The sequence below is a fragment of the Giraffa tippelskirchi genome, chromosome 14 (genome assembly GCF_054371585.1).
Source record: "Giraffa tippelskirchi isolate mGirTip1 chromosome 14, T2T-mGirTip1v1.2.pri, whole genome shotgun sequence".
Classification (NCBI taxonomy): Eukaryota; Metazoa; Chordata; class Mammalia; order Artiodactyla; family Giraffidae; genus Giraffa; species Giraffa tippelskirchi.
This window is the reverse complement of record NC_137288.1, coordinates 15,753,634-15,766,313: the sequence shown is the minus strand read 5'-3', so window position 1 is coordinate 15,766,313 and position 12,680 is coordinate 15,753,634. Positions and strand designations below refer to the sequence as shown.

At 47.8% G+C, this 12,680-nt stretch overlaps 1 protein-coding gene across 9 annotated transcripts in view; it reads left to right on the top strand.

Annotated features, from left to right (window-relative positions):
* The first annotated feature begins 8,480 nt into the window (after positions 1-8,480).
* The window catches only part of ADNP2 (ADNP homeobox 2), a 35,689-nt gene continuing 31,489 nt past the window's right edge, over positions 8,481-12,680 (top strand). Inside the window, exon 1 of one of the 9 annotated variants that reach the window (XM_081563082.1) lies at positions 8,481-8,598. In XM_081563082.1, coding sequence (XP_081419208.1) covers positions 8,507-8,598 — 92 coding nt within the window. In that variant the 5' untranslated portion in view covers positions 8,481-8,506. Of the gene's footprint in view, positions 8,696-8,800; positions 8,990-9,067; positions 9,169-9,220; positions 9,876-10,323; positions 10,562-12,680 lie in introns of those variants that run through there. The other 8 variants (XM_081563089.1, XM_081563085.1, XM_081563084.1 and 5 more) reach the window with 8 other exon arrangements.

The window sequence follows — 12,680 nt, the reverse complement described above, 5'->3', positions numbered from 1 at the left end:
TCGCGCGCTGACCCTCCGCACACGTGGAGCGGAGCCCGCGTGGGCACCACAGGCCGGCTCGGGGAGGCGCGGGCCGCCGCGGAGTGACCAAGGCACACCTGCGTCGCGACTCGGGCTCGGGGCCTGGAGGCGCGCGCGGACCTCCGTGTCGCGTCTGGGTCGGGGGGCAGCCCCGGCCGCCCCTCCGCCGGGCGCCCAGGCAGCGCCGGGTCTTGCGCGAGGAGGTGCTGCCAGCCGGGTGTCCCCGCTCCGTGGCTTGCGCCCCGCCCGGCTCTCAGGACGGGGTCTGCCTGCGGCCTGGCGGCCGTCCGTACTCTCCCGCGCCCCGGGCCGGGGTCGCAGTACAACTGGATTGAAGGGCGGAAACCCTGAAGCCTCGTCGGCTCCAAGGACTGAGGAGGAAACCACTCCAGCTGCCGAGCCAAGTGGGAGAGCTTCGCCCCAGTCCCTCGTCCCGCTCTTTCCACCTGCAGCGCCGGCCTGGAGCTCGCGGCGCGGGCGACCCCCGCTTCCCCCTCCCCAGGCCGCGGGCAGTCTCCTCCAGAAGCTTTGAGGCGGGAGCAGAGCTTCCCTTTAGCCTGGAGAGGGTTGGGGGGCGGGAGGGGGCGCGGTGTCGGGAAGAGACGTCTCTGACCCGGGACCGGGGGCGGCGGGTAGCCGGCGGGGAACCTTCTCCCGGTTTCTCGCGCCGCGAGGTCGCAGTTCCCGCCAGGCCGGGTCCCGCTCGCTCCACCAACTGTCGGCGGGAAGACAGCCCAACGTTCTGCAAGCTTGTAAAGCAGAACGTGGAAGCAAGGTTCCTTGTTTAAAAGAAAATCTAGAAAATGGTTTCCTGCGTTGCGGGACCGGGACCGGACCGCCTGCTAGAACCCGGCAGGTGTGAACCCAGTCTCTGGTGCTCGGGCCAGACTCCTGAGCGACTTTGAAGGGACTGGATCTTTCGCCCTGGGAGGGAACGCGCCGAAGGACCGGGTGGTGTGGTCCTTCTGAACTGACGATTGCAAACAAAACATCCATTTGCCTTCTCTCGGTCTGAGAACCACAAGCCAGGAGCCCTCCACTCAACTCTCCTTCTGAATTCCACTAGAGAGACTGCTGGATCTTATGGTGGTTCTGTTTTCAGTTTGAGAAAGAATTTCCATATAGACTGCACCAATTTACGTTCCGACCAGCAGTCCATGAGAGTACCCTTTTCTTCACATCCTCACCAACAGTTGTTACTGTCTTTTTGACAGTAGCCATTCTGACAGGTGCTGAGATGACATCTCAGTTTCGTTTGCATTTCTCTCATGACACTGAGCATCTTCTCAGGTGCCTGTTGGTTATGTGTGTGTCTTCTCTGGAAAAATGTCTGTTGGGGGTCCTCTGCCTATTTTTTAAACTGGGTTGCTTGTTATTTTAATAGGGGAGACCAGGGAGGGGCCCTGGTGGGCGTCTGTCTGGGCTTGGAGAGAGGGGCAGGGGAACCAGGGACTGCTGTTGACAGTGGCTATGACTCCTGGGACCACAGAGACCCCTCTGAAAGCTGGAGGTCAGTATTATCAGAACATCAAAACAGGGCTCCATTGGTAGCTGATCCTCACCTCCTGCAGCTACCATCGGGGGTGCAGCTGTACCCCAGGATGGCCAAGAGTTAGTGCAAACCTAGACCACGCACTGGGCAGACAGTATTGGTTCCCATTTATGATTCCTGAGCATTAGCAGTGTAGCAGGGCAAGGCCAGACAAAAATTTTACTTCTGACTTTACAATTTGAGTTAGATAAAGGACAGTAAAACCCAAAAGAGAAGGAAAGGAGGAGACCACTAAGGAAACAAAAAGAAATGAATAGAGAACACATGTAAACATTATACTGCATTGTGCAGACAAGCTTGTGTGTGATGCACTTAATGTTGGAAAGAGATATGAGAAAATTGCTTTTATCTTAAAAGGCTAAGTTTTAAGCCTTGTGCCTATTAGAAGAATGATGAGCATTCTGCCTTTACAGGAAAAGAGTGAAATTTATTAAGATGACAGTTTTGATAAAGGAGAAATTCTGAATTAGGTACTATACTGTTTTGTTTTCTATATAAAATATATAGTTTGAATTTTTGTAAATGTCTACTTTCAAAGCTTCCTTAACTGCCTGCTATTTCATTTGCACCTGCCAGGGTGCTCTGCAGAGCACTTGAGAACCTGAGTATGTCCCCTGGAGAGCCATCTGCCTTGTTGGGGTTCAGAGTGAGTTCTCAAAGTGAGCTTCACTGAGGTTTTATTTTAAAATGCAAACATAAACTTTTCCTCTAAACAATTCGGAAATCATTTTTTCCCGTGGCTCTTTAAAAGAAATTCAGAGCATGTCCTGATATGTAAATGAACAAAAATCACCTCCATTTTCAGCTGTTTGGAACCAGCACTTCATGAAAGAAAAGACAGTGACAAAGGCAGGAGTGGAGAGGCATGTCCAGCCATAAAAGCTGTTTCAATCATAGTGGGGAGAACATGGGGAAATGGCTTGGTAGGTGAAGTCCAAGTGTCGTCTATTGATGGTTCTGAACTTGTGTAAAACCCAGAAAGTGAAGCTAAATTAGATATGGAAGAAGAAGATGACCAGAAAAGAGGTTTAGAAGCCTTCAATGCAAACTTGCTGGCTCAGGTGAGGCTATACTGTGCTTGCCTCGAGGGTTCAGATGTTCATGGGTGGTTGTCAATACCTGTGGGCACTCATGCAGAAAAATGAGAAAACCAAAAATGAAGAGTTGGAAGGTCTGTCTCTGCATGCAGTTGGGGGTGTGAATTCAGATACCTCCTTAATCTCTCTGAGCTGCTGTTTCCTCATCTGTGAAATGAGACAGGAACATCTCTATGCTTCTTGAAAATTATATATTAATTCTTCTTCCCCTTCACTACCTTTTATGATGATTTATTTATCAGTTTGGGAATAAGTATGTGTAAACCAATTTTTAAATGATGACTTTTTCCCCCTAAAAATACTTATATCTCTCTTGTAATAAAAAACTTAAAAATGCCACTAGGAGATCAGAAATTCCTAATAATGTTTTGCTATTTCTCCATTAAGGCAGGATTAATTTGATTAAAACAGCTTGTGAGACATAATTCTGGGGAACCTGAGAAGCAGAAAGAAACAGTTGGAGGACAGCCTGGAAGTACAGTGAAGGGAAGGACTTCGCAGGGCTGTTCCCACTGTCTGCAGTCGTCTCCCCTCACCACCTCTTGCTGCCTTGACCCACTCGTGCCGACTTGTCCTTCTGACTTCAGGTTGCCACTCTGTCAAGAATGCACCTCCAGATCAGGTCTCTGGGATGTGGATGCTTAGAGAGTCTACCTTCTTCAGGAGCATTTGCTCAGGTTATAATTAAAATTTCACTGTGTTCTTATTTCACTAATGACGATCTCCCTCATGGTTCTCTAAGCTCTATGAAAGCAGGGACTGAGTTTCTTCTGTTTTCTGCTCATTACTGTCTCCTTGGTGTCTAGCAGACACAAATAAATGTAGAACAAAGGTGAGAAAGGCAAGATCACATCTAAGGTGTTCACAAAGAATATCTTTCCATAGAAATGTCAGTGGATTTGGATGAACCTTAGAGATGTATTTTATTTAGATGAGCGTGTGTACAGTTGTCTCTTTGTGCATTGCCAGGTACAGTTGCCTATGTGACTTGGAAATCCAGCCCACTCTGCTTGCAAAGGTGTGTCCCCTGATGTGGGGCTGGGTCTGCCCAGAGGAAAACACTTTATATATTTATATATATATATATATATATATATATATATATATATATATATATATATGATGTTTCACTTTTATCTGGAAGTTGGGACCCTCAAGGTAGCACCCTCCCAAAGGGCTCCCCCTGTGGGCTGACATGTCAGGCTCTGGGGCTCCGTGGTTACTCAGATTGCTGTTTTTGTGGTGGACAATTATTTTTACAAAAGCTGATGCTGATTATAGAGAGAATCAGATAAGAGTGTAGAAAAAGTCCGGCACAGGCTGTTTAGACCCAACTGAACAACTAAAAGCAAAGCATTTGGTACTTGTACTAACACCAAGTAGGTTGAGAAGAAGCAGAACAAACTTGCTTGTGCTGTGACATGTCCAGCATATATGCCCTCAGGTCTAACTTCTGATTTTGAATGATTTGATGACTGAGTCCCTCTGGGTCATATTGCTCATTCCTCTGTCATGGGGAGGGACAGTCCTTTCAACATCAAAGCTGTTGATTGTAGTTTTAAACGTCATTTGTAACATATCCATGCGTGCTGAAGTGTTTAGGGACACAGTAGACCAACATCTGCAACTTCCTTTGAGGGCATAAAAAAAAGATGGTACAAGAGATGAAAAGTTGATTCACAATAGCATGAAAACAACATAAATGTCCATCGACTGATGAATGGATAAAGAAGAAATGGAATATATGAAATGGAAAACTACTTAGCCATAAAAAAAGAATGAAATAATGCCATCTGCAGCAACATGGATGCAACTAGAGGTTTTATTAAGTGAAGTAAGTCAGAAAGAGACAAGTACCATGTGTTATCACTTATATGTAGAATCTAAAATATGGCACAAATGAACTTATCTACAAAACAGAAACAAACTCACAGGTAGAGAACAGAATTGTGGCTGTCCAGGGGGTGGGGGTGGGGGAGGGAGGGACTGGGAGTTTGGAACTAGCAGATATAAACTATTATATATAGGATGGATTGGAGAAGGCAATGGCACCCCACTCCAGTACTCTTGCCTGGAAAATCCCATGGATGGAGGAGCCTGGTAGGCTACAGTCCATGGAGTCGCTAAGAGTCGGACGACTGAGTGACTTCACTTTCACTTTTCCCTTTCATGCATTGGAGAAGGAAACGGCAATCCACTCCAGTATTCTTGCCTGGAGAATCCCAGGGACGGCGGAGCCTGGTGGGCTGCCGTCTATAGGGTCGCACAGAGTCGGACACGACTGAAGCGACTTAGCAGCATATAGGATGGATAAACAACAAGTTTCTACTATATAGCACAGAGAACTATATTCAATACCCTATGATAAACCATAATGGAAAAGTATGTAAAAAAGAATGTCTATATGTGTTTAACACTTTGCTGTAAAGCAGAGATTCCTTGTAAATTTTGTAACCTTGTAAATCAACTTTGCTTTACAAACATTGTAAATCAACTATGCTTCAATAAAAAAATTGAAAAAGATGAATAGCTGGATAGCTGAGTGATATAGCAAATACAGCAAAATTGTTAATTGTAAGATCTAGGTGATGGTGTTCACTGTACATTTATTTCAACTATTCAGTATGTTCCAAAATTTTTATAAGGTGTTGGGAGAAAAATGAGTTCATTCAACATTTATTAAAGGTTTATTATGTTTATCAAAATATTATTACAAACTGTATTAAAGTAACCTAGGCATCAGGGATACAGTGATGACCAGGAGACATGGTCCCTGTTGGTACAGCAATCCCTGAGAGAGACAGATACATTAGCAAATGAGGATCACACAGTGAAGTGATAGATACACATGGACTGTTCTGCGAATATCAAGAGGAACCCATCACATCTTGCCACATGTACGTGTTCAGTGCTGGTGGTCAGGAAGATCTTGGAAGAGAAGCCAGCAGAACTTAGCCTTGAATGGCAATGAAATAGAAATCAGTTCAGGTTGTGGAAAAGGAAGAAATCCCATGAACAAATACTGTGCAGTGTTTGTGTGAGTGGGAGATGGGCTGGGGATGGTCAGCACCAGAGAGCTTGTGTTCAAGCTGAGCAACTGTTGGAATGGCTGAAGGGAAGAATGGAAGCAACAGGGTCAGACTTGCTTTTGCTAGATCTCTAAGGTGGCTGACTGGAGGGCTTCCCAGAGATGCCTGAGCTGGAGGTCAGAGGTGTGCCTGAGCTGTGCAAGTGTTCCCACCAGGAGAGGCACACGTGGTAGGAGGGCTACAGGAGAGGAGCTTTAGGACGTAAAGTTAGAGAACTGGAGATGGGAAAAATGAAGGCTAGGTAAGCACACTGCTTACTGTTGGAGGGACTGTGGAGGAGGGGTGATGGCTCGGCCTTGAGCACCTGGAATCTGCGGTGTGGGTGGCGCACCCAAGTAGAGCTGCCCAGTTGGCAGCCAGAACTCAGGAGAGAGGTGGATACACTGGAATGGAAATAATGAAATTTGAATCTGCCATTGAGATTAACAAGGGAGAGGACGGAGAGTGATGACTGAAAGGGATGGGGGTTCCAGTATCTGGAACAATGCCTGGCACACAGGACATGGTGATGAACGTGGACAAAAATGGGAGGAATTATGGGGCAAATATTCAAGGATAGAAGTGATAAGAGAGAAGGGGAGAGAAGGGGTACAGTTGACTCTCGTGTCCGACTCTGTGATGCTTTTGCTGAGAAGGGGAAGCTAGAAAAGGTGTGAGGACTAATTAGCTAGGGTGAAGAAGATTAGAGGTCATGTTGTGAGGGAAAAGCTTCAGGAAAGGGAAGATGAGGACTAAAATCTGTTCTTGGCTTTAACAGTTAGAAGGTCACTGGTGGCCAAGTAAAGTCGCTCAGTCATGTCTGACTCTTTGTGACCCCATGGACTATACAGTCCATGGAATTCTCCAGACCAGAATACTGGAGTGGGTAGCCTTTCCCTTCTCCAGAGGATCTTCCCAACCCAGGGACTGAACCCAGGTATCCCACATTGCAGGCGGATTCTTTACCAGCTGGGCCACCAGGGAAGCCCTGGTGGTCAAGGGATACCTGTAATTTCCTGTTGGCTCTTAGACGTGGGTGAGGGTGGCGCAAGAGAGCACACAGTGAGGAGTGGAAGCAGCAAGACATTTGGAGAAATGTGATACAATCCTTCCACTGGAGCCCTGTGGTCTGTGTCAAGGGTAACCGGGAGGCTGTAATTTTTCATCCCACCCATTTCTTCAAGAAAGATGTATAGGGACATCATACCCATTTACTGCTGTGATTCATTATCAAATCATAATTCATAAATAACTATAAAGAGCAAATTCTCCTTCAATTATGGCTTGGATTCTTGTAGAGAAAAAACAAACTGTGGTTGAGTAATATCAACCCAGCACCCAAGAACATTTTAAAATTAATTTATACATTTACTTAGTGCCTCTTATGTTTTTAGTCATTGGGTTAAACTGAGCAGAAGTTAATGAGAGAAGCTGAAATTAGGGGAGAGGAATGCTAACAAAGGTCCATCTAGTTAAGGCTGTGGTTTTTCCAGTAGTCATGCATGGATGTGAGAGTTGGACTATAAAGAAAGCTGAGCGCTGAAGAATTGATGCTTTTGAACTGTTGTGTTGGAGAAGACTCTTGAGAGTCCCTTGGACTGCAAGAAGATCCAACCAGTCCATCCTAAAGGATGGAATCAGTCCTGAATACTCATTGGAAGGACTGCTGAAGCTGAAACTCCAATACTTTGGTTACCTGATGCGAAGAACTGACTCATTTCAAAAGACCCTGATGCTGGGAAAGATTGAAGGTGGGAGGAAAAAGGGGATGACAGAGGATGAGAAGGTTGGATGGCATCACTGACTCAATGGACATGAGTTGAGTAGGCTCCAGGAGTTGGTGATGGACAGGGAGGCCTGGCATGCTCCAGCCCATGGGGTTGCAAAGAGTCGGACACGACTGAGCGACTAACTGAACTGAATGGCTGGGCAATGAGGTGCCGGGCAGGGCAAACAAGGCCCAAGAATGAAGGGGCTGGCCCTGAGGGTGAACCGACACATACTGTGATCAGGATGGTGCTAGGGAAAAGGTGTGCACGTGGGGCCGGAGGAGATAGATGGAGACCATGTCTGATGGTCTTGGTATTCTGGAAGAAGTAGACATGGTCTTGTGCTGAAAAGTAAGTTGAGGAGGGGCAGGTATTGCCTCGGCAGCTTCAGTGAAGGGAGAAAGGGCTGGAGTAGTCACTGAGGAGTGATGAATTAAAATAGTTGTTTGCCTACACAGCAGGCCTCCCCGTTAAACTGCAAGTTCCCTGAGGGCAATGTGGTTCTATTCTTACCTCTTGGGCACTTTACTCAACAGTTGAAGACACACAGGCACTTTGAAAGCTCCTTTAACGTGATGGTACATTCATTTTTAGAAATATATTATCCCTTCACATTTTTTTTTTACTAAGCTGGGCAAAAGTGAACTTTTAAGCCATTTAAGAATTTTTATAAATTCATGCAATTAACTTTTTTCCTACACAGCACGCAGTAGCTCTAACTTAAAAATCAGAATTCCCAAGAAAAAGTGTGAAATTAATTTTCTTAGGATATAATTACGAAGTCAGGAGACCCTATCCAGTCAGTTCACCAAGATGTATCAAGGGCATCCTTGTCAAAGTTCTGATAGCTCAAGTTCTATCCTCCAATGATAGGGCAGGATTCCCCTCACAGCTGGTTTGCCATTGGCTCTGAGATGTGGGCGGGGCCACCTATTCCTGCTACTGCCACTAGCTCCACCCCACCTCATGCAAATGAAGTCAAAGCTCTAGGGAACCCACATGATTGGTCACGTGACGAAAGACGCACGGGCCCCGCCCCTCGTGACGTCATCACATCAAACTCTCACGAGAGTTTGTAGATGTGGTGAGAGGTTAGCAGGCCAGTTCACTGTGGCAAGAGTGGGGTCAGGGGAGGGGGCTTCAACACAAAACCTCATTCCCACTACTGAGCCTCCAGTCCAGCTTAAGGCAGGGGCTCAAAGGGGCCAGTGGGACAGTGCCCCGGGTGGGGGGGGTCCCATGTATGCTCTTCTCCCATTGGTTGACTGCATCGGCATGCAAATGAGGGTTCGCGTCACTTCCGGAGGCCAATCGAGCGCCATTTTCTCTTTCTGGCCGAGCTGGGAGGAGGGGACGGGGTTGCGCGGGGTGGCGCGCGCCGAGCGGGGGTCCCGCCGCGCGGGGCGGAGGCGGGCGGGCGCGGGGCCCCAGCGGGCGCGGCCATACGTGCGAGGGACGCGGCGGCGCTGCGGGCGCCCAGCGGTAGGTAACCCCGGCCCGGCCCGCGGCGACGCCCCTGGTCCGGCCCGCGAAGTCCCGGCGGCGGCCCCGCCCCACCCCGCCCACACCCAGCGGCCCGTGGCCGCCTCTCGAATCCCGCGACGTTCTCTGCCAGCGCGGGGCTCGCGGCCAGAAGAGCGCCCGTCGTCCCTCCGCGTCACGTGGGGCCGGGGTCGAGGGGGGCGGGGATGGGGCCCGGGAGGCGGGGCGGGGGACGGCATCTGGGCGAGGGGGACGCGGGGACAGGGCGGCGGCCGGGGAGGACCGGAGAGGGTGGCGGGCTGGGAGCCGGAGGGCCGCCCGGAGCGAGCGCGGACGCGGACCGGGCAGAGGCGCGCTCAGCCGCCTGCCTTGTGGCGGGTTTTCTCTGGAGGAGCACACAGCTGAAAGGAGCCCCAGTTCCTTCACCCTGGAGTTCTCGGTGTGAATACTGATGACGTGCAGATGTTGACATTACAGTTGAACTTTTCACATGCCGCCGCTCACCGCGCTGACGTAGAGCGCGCAGAATTTCTCCTGACTCTTGGCTTGGGAACGTCAAAAATAGTAGCCGCCAGTTCTAACTGAACAGTTGCTAAGTAATTAAATGTTTAAAGTATTTTCTTTGAATTTGAATGGGAGGCTTGCCGGAATGCTCTTAAAACTCATTATAATTGAATGGAATGGGTAATGGCAGCCTCTTGAGACCTGGAGGACTCTTGTGTGTGGTGATTTATGATGCAGATGGGCAAGTGCCTGAGGGCACCGGCGAGCCCCTCAGCACGCACGTGGGACTGGGAGTCGGGAGGAGCGTTCTGGGGGAGAGGACCACGTAAAAAGTGCGAGTTGAGGGAAGCGCGTGTTCGGCTTTGGTTGAAAGTCAAGTAATGTATGTGTAACTTGTTTAAACATGCATGTTTACAAACGTGTAACTTGTTATTGGGGAGGTAGCCATGTTATGAACGAACTTTGATATTCTAGTTATAATTGGGAGTTTGTTGAGGCAGTGGTCTTTAGACATGGAAGTGACCGATCTGTGTGTCGTAAGAGTACTGGTGCTAGTCTGCAGGGGAACTGGAGTTGTGAGGAGACAGGCTCACTCGTCTGACTGAGCAGTGGTAAGGATGTGAGAGCTGGTTTTAGGGTTAGGAATTTAAGATTGGTGTCGGAGAGGATGGGGAGGGAAATGGCAACTTAACTCCCGTATTGCCTGAAGAATCCCATGGACAGAGAAGCCTGGTGGGCTCTAGTCCATGGGGTCGCAAAGAGTCAGACACGACGGAGCAACTCACACACACACAAAATTCTTGTAACCACTCTATCTTCCTCTCCCGTAGTGAATGAGTGAAAGTCGTGTCCGACTCTGTGACGCCATGGACTGTAGCCCTCCAGGCTCCTCTGTCCATGGAATTCTCCAAGCAAGAATACTGGAGTGGGTAGTCATTCCCTTCTCCAGGGGATCTTCCTGATACAGGGATGGAACCCAGATTCTTTACTGTGTAAGCTACCAGGGAGTCTATCTGAAGATATCTGGGACACCTTTTTAATTTGATCCAAGTTTGCAATATGTTTCTGGTGAGTTTATGGTTGTAGTCACTTTGAGTGGTCACACCCCAGTATTCTGCTGTGGCTGCCACTCTGGTTATCACAGACCTGTTCACAGTGTGCTGCACACCTGTTAGGGCAGTGTGTTACAAGGAGGAGACTGCATCGTGAGGACTTGCTGAAGGTGACGTGTCTGAGAAGGGATCTTCTTGTATTTGAACCCAGACCTTTGATTCTTGCTTGCATGTATTGTATAAAAATCATGTGTTTTTAAAGGCAACCCACTCCAGTGTTCTTGCCGGAGAATCTCAGGGACGGGGGAGCCTGGTGGGCTGCCATCTATGGGGTTGCACAGAGTCGGACACGACTGAAGCGACTTAGCAGCAGCAACAGCAAAACAAAACAAAACAAAACCCTGTATTCCAATAGTTTAAGCATTTCACGTAGATTTTTTGGAGCTTGTTGTTCAGTCATTAAGTCATGTCTGACTCTGCCACCACCTGCCCCCTGCCCCGTGGACTGCAGGATAACAGTCTTCTCTGTCCTCCACTATCTCCCAGAGGTTGCTCAGATTCAGTCCATTGAGTCAGTGGTGCTATCTATAACCATCTCATTCTCTGCCTCCCTCTTCTTTTGCATTCAGTCTTCTGTAGCATCAGCGTCTTTTCCAGTGAGTCAGCTCTTAACATCAGGTGGCCAAAGTATTGGAGCTTTAGCATCAGTCCTTCTGGTGTATATTCAGGATTGATTTCCTTTAGGATGGACTGGTTTGATCTCTCAGTCCAAGGGACTCTCAGGAGTCTTCTCCAGCACCATAGTTCAAAAGCATCAATTCTTTGGTGCTCAGCTTTCTTTATGGTTTAGCTCTCACATCTGTACGTGACTACTGGAAAAACCAATAGCTATGACTATACAGACCTTTGTCGGCAAAGTGATGTCTTTACTTTTTAATACTGTCTAGGTTTGGCTGAGCAACTTCACTTTCACTTTTCCCTCTCATGCACTGGAGAAGGAGATGGCAACCCACTCCAGTATTCTTGCCTGGAGAATCCCAGGGACGGCGGAGCCTGGTGGGCTGCCGTCTATGGGGTCGCACAGAGTCGGACACGACTGAAGTGACTTAGCAGCAGCAGCAGCAGCAGGTTTGTCATAGCTTTCCTTCCAAGGAGCAGGCATCTTTTAATTTCATGGCTGCAGTCACCGTCAGCAGTGATTTTGGAGCTGAAGAAAATAAAATCTGTGTTTCCACTTTTTTTCCCCTTCTATTTGCCATGAAGTGATGGGACTGGATGCCATGATCCTAGTTTTTTGAATGTTGCATTTTAAGTTTTTGGAGTTAGATAGTAGCAAACTCACAGTCTTATGTTCTAAGTGCTTTTCTTGTGTTAAATGAATTTTCTTCCTCAAAGCTACTTCTCAGAGTCGGTTGTGCAGTCCCTGTTTTACAGAAGAAACAGTCCCTAGGATTAAGTAACTTGCTAAAGATCACACAACTAGTAGTAAACTGTGGAGCTTACTTGAACTCAGGCAGTGTAGCTCCAGAGTCTTGGTTGTGAGATCATTTTTCTGGATTGTTTTGCAAGTGAAATCATTTCAGAACTTAGATTTCACAGGAACTTACAATAAAGTTCTGTGACTTAAAAAAGTACTGTTTATTACCGGAATGACTTTTTTTACAGTGTATTTTTTGATAATGGAATTTTTTTAAATGATTGTGATACTAAAAAGCAACAAAAACCCCTTAAGTGCCTCTTTGGAAAATAATATTTTCTTTTGCACTTTATTGCAATTTTTGGTAAATTCATGTCTACCACACACTGCAAAATTAAAGGTAATTTACTGTGGGACTTTGCTGATGATAGAGTAGATAAGAATCTGTCTGCCAGTGCAGGGGACACAGGTTCCATCCCTGACCCAGGAAAATTCCAGAAGCTACTGTGCAGCTAATATGCCCATGAGCCACAACTGCTGAACCTGCATGGTTGAGCCCACATGCTGCAGCTACTGAAGCCTGTGTGCCTAGAGTCCATGCTCTGCAAGAGAAGCCCCCACTCCCTGCAACTAGAGAGAGCATGTGTGTAGCAACGGGCACCAAGCACAGCTGAAAATAATATAAAATACAAAAGAAGAGAATAATTTACTGTGAACT